General features: G+C 32.2%; 1 protein-coding gene across 2 annotated transcripts in view; it reads right to left on the bottom strand.

Annotated features, from left to right (window-relative positions):
• LOC110038531 overlaps positions 1-9,494 on the bottom strand; it is a 25,231-nt gene that overhangs the window by 11,434 nt on the left and 4,303 nt on the right. Inside the window, exons 4-5 of one of the 2 annotated variants that reach the window (XM_020743397.1) lie at positions 5,403-5,708; positions 4,423-4,690 (exon numbers count right to left, since the gene is read on the bottom strand). In XM_020743397.1, the coding sequence (XP_020599056.1) occupies positions 4,423-4,690; positions 5,403-5,708 (574 nt within the window). The remainder of the gene's footprint in view (positions 1-4,422; positions 4,691-5,402; positions 5,709-9,494) is intronic. The other variant, XM_020743398.1, reaches the window with a different exon arrangement.

Here is a 9,494-nt window from a genome sequence, read left to right as displayed (position 1 = left end):
TGCCACATACCACCCGTCGCCTCCAACATGCCCCCCATCATCAATCGATGCCCCACGCAGCCAACCGCCACCATCGGTTGTTGCACGTCGCCACCACAAATTGCATTTTACATTAATTTTATTTTTCAAACCAAACAAAAAATATAAACTCTTGTATTTATTTTACATCGAACTAAACAACTCTAAAATATTCCTAATGCATTACATTTAAATTACACCGACTTTTTTACAGTACATTTTTTTCAACAAACCAAATAACCCATTAGTGACAGAAAAAATTAGTTTAAGGTTATTATATTCTATGTAAAAAATAAGCCAAGCTTCAAATTCTCATCCGACCATCTGTTTCCACAACAATACATCCAAAATCTTGGACCAAGTTAGGAAAAAAACTATCATTCATTCCATCACACATTTAATTCAATTAAAGAATTTTGATTTTTCCTTTATTCTCATTATGTGTTTATAGCACCTGAATGCTATTCATGCTTCTATGGTAAAATAGGACAACTATTATTTTATATCGTCCAACAAGAAGTTACCCTAGAAATGGCTCACAACCATAAAAAAAATCATATAAGTAGCAACAATCTTTTAATTTAATACTTCAATTTTTAAAATTGATTAAGAGTTCAATTTATTTCATAAATGATGTTTTCATAACTTTAAGATCAAATGTTAACATAAAATCAAATATAACTTCTTCAATACCAAAGCATACTAACTAAAGTGGAAAAGCTCCCTAACCACAAGGATAGAGGTGGAGCTCAAGTATGTCTTATAATCTTTAAAATTTAATATTTGCTAGGTCATTACGTGCATCCAATTTTCATCAAGCATTGTACTCTTCTAATTTGTAACAAGCCTTGTGCCTGTTTATTTATGAATAGCTATATGCTCTAACTTTAATTAATAAAATATCAGATATAGATTTCTATCTTTTAATAAAGGAAAAAATAAAACTTCTTATATCACATTCTTCCACATATTTCATTTACACAATGAAATAACTCAAAGCACAATCTACCATATATTCATTTAAAATCATCACAATAAATTAAACTCTTCCTCAAGCATAAATTATAATAGTTCATTCATCCTAACAAAAAAATTACTTCATAGCATGACACACTAAAAGCTATATTTTTGTTTTACTTGTCATTAATAATATCATCTCCTCTTTGAGTAAATACTATATTGATTCATCCATCTTTTACTGAAATTATTCCTCTTTTCTATCATTTAATTCAGCTTGACAAGCATAACCCTAACTATGTTTACCAATATCATAATAAAAAAATTAACTTATCACTAACTACTGACACCTCAATAATGTTATCTTTTAAGTCTCCATCTAATACCATGTCTAATCATTCAAATGTTAACCTCACCAATAAATAATGGCTTGTAACTTTCCCCAATATCTGAGAGTTTGTTTGATTTATTTATTAATGCTCTTCACAGCGGAAAACATAAAATGGAAAATTTCTAGAAAAGGAACTAAAATAAGTGAATGATCAGAGGAGGAATAGTATTTATCTTTATATAACATTGATTTTCCACCTTTCTAACTAATTTCTTGATAGCATAGATACACATTCTTCTGCTAATTATCATGCCCATGAATTCTTTGGCCTCTCCAATCACCCCAAAATTTCATATTGCAAACTAAATAATTGTTTTAGACCTAATCAATAATTGTCCACTTATTGCAGTGATTGGGTTAAATTATGTTGAGCCACTTGTAGATGATGACCTAGCCAACATTTAGTTCTCAAATAATCAGATTATGCAATGGCTCTATACTTTCAGATCATGTTTACCAAACCTAGGCCTACTTCTCAACACATTAGGAATAGGTCCTAGAGAATCAGCTCCAAGTAACATCATAAAACTTCCAATCATTAAAATTGGATTCATTTCAAAAATATTGGAATAAGTTTTATGATGGATAGCTGGCTAATATCAATCCTTAACTTATGACATTTGATCTCGAGTCAAATAATGATGGTTTTAATGGATTACCTTCTTACCCTAAATGACTATATAGTTTAAGTACATGGAAATCAAAGAGCAATTCTCAAGCTTCTTTCTAACATACAAAAAAAGGTGCATCAAGAGAGATTAAGATCATTGTAATTTCATCACTCTTTGCAAAAAATTGCATATTACCCAAAACATTCCGAAAAAGCACGTAGGTACTAAAAAGGAATTCTTTTTTCTTGCTTGTGAAAGTACTAAATCATAAATAAAAGAGCAGTGATCTCATAACTTTTTTGTTGCCTATATCTTCTTCCTATTAAATATTGCATCACTCAACATTAGGCACACAAAATGCGATTAAAGCAGCATTGTTTAGGAAAAATAAGTATGATAGTGTATTTTATCTTAATCTATACCATCTTAGGACCTCGTGAGATATGATAACATCCATGTATATATTTCAACAATTATATAAAAAAAATTCAAGGTACTACAATTCAATGTATGAAGCATTGTTAACACAAACTCACAACGCATAAGGAAAGAAGCTATTCATGTTCTCATGCCAATTGACTAGTTATCAATCAAACAGTCTATGTCCAAAAAGTTCAACTGTAAACTAGTCATACAATACGTCTCTTATTAAATCTATTTCACAATAAACCGGCTAGAACCAGGCCGATGAAGTGGCAAATAGTTTCATATTTTATTGAACCATTCAATTCATATTTTGAACTAATAATAACAATTAATTTTAAATTTATATGCTAAAATAGAGGGTCTGTTTGTGACAACTATAAATGCTTGAAGATGCAGCTGCGAAGCAACAACACAAGAAATTATTGTGCAAAAAACTGAGATGTCTATTACAAGTTTATTTTATTTTCAAAAAATCAAACCACAGCTTTCTAATAGTTGTTGCAAGGTCAGGTTGCAAAACGCAATTAAAGTTTGCAAGATGCAATTTTGTCAAACAACTAAAAGTGTGATACTACACTGTACCACTACCCAAAACACAACTTTAATATTTTTTTTAAATAAGCATATGATTCATAGGCTTAATTATCCTAATACTTAATCGTATCCCTCAAAATCCCATCTCATTCACTTGCAGCAATCGACTTCCATATCTTTTACATTCAACCTTGCTTTTCCATCTACCATTCTCTAGCCATTCTCCTTTGTTGGTCATTTGCTTTCTCCCTCGACAATTATTTGTCGGCTTCGGCTTGTTCACTTTCTCTTGCCTTGTATAAAATCAATATTTTAAGAAATATTTATGTTCCTTTTGTTAAACATATTTGCATTATTATATACATCATTTAAGCAATATTTAAATCATTTTAATATGGTATATGTCATCCAATTCAACTCTATGTGAACCTTTGAACCTTAAACATGTCCTTTCAGTTCCATGTTTGGTCAAACTTTCAAAATCTTGTTAAGTTCCATGCTTGCCTAATTCATGCCCATGTTGAATTAAACTTCCTTTTGTGTGCTAAAAAGTGAACATGTGTAATATTGTTGCTATAAACGAACTTAATATAAAGCACAATGCTTCTACCACACAAGTGAAAGCACAACCATCATGTACCTAAAGTGCATTTGAGGCAATTACAAATTGCTTCATTAATTACAAAATCAAGTAAAATATATGTAATCAATTGCATGAAAAAGTACAATTCTATTAATTTTACTATATTTTGAAATGACGCAATTAGATACTGAAGAATTTTCTTTTTGTGAGGTAAGACATAAATTTCAAAGTGCTTTAAAGCATACAAGCCTCAAAATTAAATCAATAAATCAACTAAAAATGTATAAAATAACGCATTTGAACTTATAAGCCATGATAACAAACATTGTACAAAATTGAGCTCAAGTTTTTTCACAATAAAGCATTCATCATAAAAAATCATACAAGCAGTAAACAATAAGCAAGAAAATTATTATAAACAAGTTAAAATAAATAAATAAATATAAAATAAACAAATAAATATATCCTACAATAAACTAGTTATGATTTAGAACTTTATATTAAAAAATCTCTCCTAAAGCCACCAGTTGGAGGATATTCATTAGAATCATTAATGTACTTGATTGCTTTTTTGCCTCTCTCTCATCATCTCACTCGTATCAGCATACTTCATCGTCTTCTCATATAAATCAAAAACCTCCCTCATCCTCACTTGCATCAACACGCAATTTGGGTTTTAGGTTGTCAAATAAGAAAATTCCAATACCTCCTAACCTTGAAATTGAGGCTGCACACCTCATACAAATAAGGTGCATACCTTGATCATGAACAATGAGATAAAGAACAAGGTGCCTTGTATATGCCTTACTCAACTGCAAGCCTCAAGGCACATCAAAATCACACTAAACATTGATTTTACTTTTGCAACATACAGTTTTTTAATAGAATGGCTTTTTTCTAACCTCCATTAGACACTTGATTAGCGTTGGAAACAAGAACACTAACAGCATTAGCATCTGCAGGAATATTGTGGTTTCTCTTCAAGACAACCTCAACTAGTCCGGATGAACTTTCTTTAAACTTCCCAAGCAATGAAGCCAGCTTCTTTAGTTGTTCACCTCTTGAATCAATTGCATTATGAAATCTATGGCTTATACCTACTACGGATGTTTGAACGGAACCAAGATATCTTTTAGAAGTTGAATGTTTTGAAAGCACAACGTGCTCAAGCTGCATTAAACACAAAGAATGGAACAATCACTAATAACAAAAAGATGTAAAATGGTAAAAAAAATGAACAAATACTAGGAAGAAAGCAAAATCAGGCAGGAAATGTTCTTCAAAAATGAAAGTTGGGTATAAGACTGTGAAATTGAAAAAAAAAATTTGCATATGTTTTGAAATTTATTATTTCAAGTTTACATTTGACATAAGAAAAAATATATAATTGATTAAAATAAAGATAATAGGCTAAGAGAAAATTGGGAAAAAAATCCCTATCTTTTTTACCCTGATGAAATAAGAGAGAATATTTTAAGTTAGACATGCATGACTCAATTTCATTTCTTTGTACATAATCAAATAAATTAAAATTAGCCTCTCTAATTAATAAAAACAATATGCACTCTAGCTTAGAGCATCATTTCAGGAGTATGCTAAAGTCGGCAATTCGAGCTCGAGCTCGAGCTTTATTCTACGACTTTGGGCACAAAATCAACATCATCTAAATCATGGTGGATATGTTGTGCTGGGGCGGAGTATGTTCTCTAATGACTTGATTTTGTGCTTTCAAAGCTTGCATTTTGTCATTCAATTCTTGCATTAGAACTCAACTATCCTAGATAAGTTTACACTGAAGATACAGTATGATATGCATTGTTATAACATAATAATTTGACCGTAACACTACTTAAAAATACACATTTAATCTTATATATCTTACAGGTTGGAAGAAATCAATTCCGGAAGAATTGGTATATAGTGCCTGCATTCCAGGTATGGAAGCAATTAGATAAGCAGCAGCGCCTCCAAAGTCATATCCGGCCAAATCATTGATCCAATGTGCTTGGCTAGGAACATCAGTGATAAGAGATGCTACAAAACCAACTAACTGAGCGGCAAAATCAGATTTCAGATCTTTGATTGTAGCAAAAAGAGGTGAATAATCAGGAGCATCTCTACGAGGAAAGTCTTGCCACCAAACTGTATTTGTGATATGATTCCACTGCCAGAGTAAAGCAAGAAAGTCCTGAAATTTCAGATGAACTAGAAGATGCAAAACCTTTATTCTGTATTGGAATTGTATTTTTCCATGGAACATGTCATCCAAAGAATCAAGAGAACAATATTTCTTTACCAGATATGCCAATATCATGTAAAAAGCACATATGGCATTGCTAACCAGCTAATAAAGAGCTGTACGTGAAGTGGCACTCCATAGCAAATTTCATTTTTTCTACATATGATAAGAATATGATTTGTAAAATAACATTAATAAATAAGAATTAAAAAAAAAGCTCACTTGTTTCTTTACAAACGCTCCTCCCGCTTTAGTCATTGATAATCATATTCATGATGGTTATCTCTGAAAGGAACTTCATTTTGTATTACTAATTCTGCTTTGAGGGAGAGGCTTCCTCATTTGGGAGTTTTATTTAATGTATGACAAGTCATATTGGAAGTAAAGTTATGACAAGGATTAAGGAACTTTTCTTTTGGATTCTTTTGGCCATTTCCTGTAAGGGCACGCAAGGTTGCATTTACCAATAAGTGTTAACGAATTCTATCTTTGGTGCTGCACATAAGTTTTCTAAGATTGCAAGTTTGACACTATTTGGTAAGTGGTTGATACATCACTTTTGTGAGAGTATTCTTTGAGGTTAAGGTTTCGTTTGCGGCAGCTTATTCTTCCTATTTATGTTCATAAAATTTATTTTCAAGCACAATTTCTATCATGTTTTCCCAATAGCAATTATTCTGAGACAATTTTGGAAAAACATCAAAAAGTTATCATCCAAACATAATCTTCTTTTTGTTGGCTACTTTTTCTGCAACAAAAGCATTAAAAAGCTGTCTCAACTGAAGCCTAAGACTCCATAGACATTCAAATACTACTGTACCTAATAGAGTTGTGATATTCATTAGCTATTTGTAAGAAACTGCTCCAAAGATGATGGACGCCAAACTTAAATTGTTACTACTTATCCTCCACAAGCTAAAGCTTAAAACAAGTATGGGAGAATTAACACTTCGTCTGGAAGAAGATCATGAAAAAAGTTCGAATTTGGTACTCACTATGATTAAAATTGCATATAACAAGTAATAATAGGTTTACCGCAGTGGGTTCATTTCAATTTATTAGTAGTTAAGCCTGAGAAACCTGTCAATCTAGTCAAGTTAGCACATGAATCAAGGCCTAATAATTGTGCAATCATTTGTTCGGTTTAGGCATGATCTACATGAAAACTGTTTATTGTTGTGAACTACAATCTATAAAAATGCTGTGAATTTAAATAGGGGGGTATCAGGAACATGAGGAAGATATGTAGATCATTGACCTACAAATTTACTTAACACCTAAGGGAACTCTTATAATCCTGGCTACAACGATATCCAGAAACTGGATTCAATGCATTGTTCAATTTGGCTACTTTGATTTCACGCCACAAGATCAACAGATTTCATGAGCTTCCTTTATTTCCAAGCCTTATCATTAAAACCTGCATCGCATTTGCTAAAGCTTTATTGACAGCTGTAGGAGCTACAGCTCATGGAAATCCTTTTATGAGAAGAACTATAGATGGAAGTTTTCAAAATGGGTTGATAGGGTAGACCTTCATTTCACAACTAGTTAGTCGTTAGAGAAGAAGCTTCAAAAACGCAATATCGGGTGCTCAAGCAGTCCTGGTAGAGTCATTCGCCCAGTCAATCTTTAGTGAGGTATTTTGTACATTTTCTTTAAACTAAATATTCTGAGCATGCTACTAGTGCTAAGGTTTAACAGAAAATTCATAAATTTAAATCGCATGGTAAAAACTATATGTTGTAGGCTTCAACAGTGTATATCACGCATTCAACTGAGAATGAATCATACATTCCATTTAGAAAACGTATGCGTTCTACCATGAATGTGCAATACCATCATACAAACCGTTACCAAGTAAATTCACATATAAAATGCTACAGAACCTAATTATAGTTTGGCAGTTAAAGTTATGCACAAGGACTTGCTACAGGTACCCTACTTCTAAATATGGGTTTATTGCCCATTGTGTGTCAATCATACCTTTCATTCTTCACAATTTTGAAACCATTTGGCCAAATATTTTAAGACCTTTGCCAACATTTCAAGGCTATCAAAAAGAGTAAGCATGCCCAAGCTGAATATGTAATTTCTTTATTACTTGTGTTATAATCGGTTATTAAATTGATTTCTTAGGTTTGACAACTCCAAATAGTTGGAATAAAGCTAATGATGATGATTTTTTAAATGAGTACATAAAAAAAAAAACTAGTGGGATAGTGCCGCATAGATTAAGTTGCTTTACTTCTTTTTATTGATCTATCTTCTAAAAAGAGAATAGTGTTCTATAATTTATTCTCAATTTGGATTTTTTTCCCACATGCACACAAACATACGCCCTGCACATGCAAGACCTTGAACCCAATACCTCTTGATTGAAAGACAAAGCTCTCAACTACTAAGCCCTGATTCCCAATTTGGATATGTGATTGATAATTGCAAAAACAACACAACTTGAGATCATGAACAAACAACAAAAATTATAAGGAAAAAAGAACCCAACCACTTGTGATCCTACATTTCTAAGCTTATGGCTTCTTTGTTAGTTCAAGGCATGTTAACAAGGGATGCATTGGGGTTGCAGAAGGTACTTTAAGAATTAATTTTGAAATCCTTCCCAACTTAAAACCTACACAACGAGAATAAAAGATGTGGTGCATGCTGGGATAAGTAACAATATACTATACACAGTGAAATGTAAATGACTAAATCAAACTAACCAAAGGTTAATATGATATGCATGAATGTGGGAGACAGGTAATCAAGAAAAAATGAATGTAGTAAATATACACTATCACACAAGCTATCTATGAAACTTAAAATTAGTGCCCACAAGAAAATGATATGATGGTAATATAAAAAATGTCTAAGCTTAAGAGAGTAAAACTTTTTAAGTACAAAGATATGTTACTACTCTAGCATAGAGAGCATCAAATATATGGATTACCACAGAAATTTGAAAACATATAAAATAAGAATGTGCAATAAGTAGAGATAAGCTATGAAGCAGTTCATTCACAAGGACATTGATGAGGTTTGAAACCCAACTATCCTACATCTATTCTTAAACACCCCTTGCTTAGGATTCCAATGCTTAATCACTCTTTTGCCCACAAGACGGGAGAAACTGTTATGCCTTATTTCATAGGGGAAGAGCACCCTCCTTGATTACGGATAAGGGCGCCTCCTTTAGATCCATGCTTAGTAATATTATGAGAAACATCTTTCAAAATGCTCAAATGCTTTGGTGCTGTCTAAGGCTACCACCATTAAATACAATGACTATAAATCTCTTAAACTGAATTATTGCTATTAAAGTAAAGTAATATACAAAAAAAAAAAAAAACTAAGGATATCTTTGGGATCGCTTTTTATTTTCTATTTCTGTTTTTATTTTTAATCTATTTTATTTTTGTTTTATTTTCTATTTTAAGTTTTTAGAAAACTAGTTTGGTACTATTATGATATATATGTTTTTAGAAACAAAAATACAAAATATGTTTGGTTGGGTATTTTTTTTAAAAGAAAAAATTATACTTTTTATAAAACGGTTTGGTGTGCGTGTGCTCCAGTATTAAGCTCTACCGCCCATAACATATATGACGTCTTCCCTGCTCTGCGTAACAAGAAACATTACCTGTAGGCGGGCAGGTGGCAGCGGTGGGCTGTGGCGGGCAGCGAGCGGCAGCGAGCGGGCAACGAGTGGGCGGCAGCGAGAGGCAGGCAAGCAAC

Source organism: Phalaenopsis equestris, unplaced genomic scaffold, assembly GCF_001263595.1.
Source record: "Phalaenopsis equestris unplaced genomic scaffold, ASM126359v1 Scaffold233033, whole genome shotgun sequence".
Taxonomy (NCBI): Eukaryota; Viridiplantae; Streptophyta; class Magnoliopsida; order Asparagales; family Orchidaceae; genus Phalaenopsis; species Phalaenopsis equestris.
The sequence above is the reverse complement of the archived record's forward strand: the minus strand, read 5'-3'. Positions and strand labels throughout refer to the sequence as shown.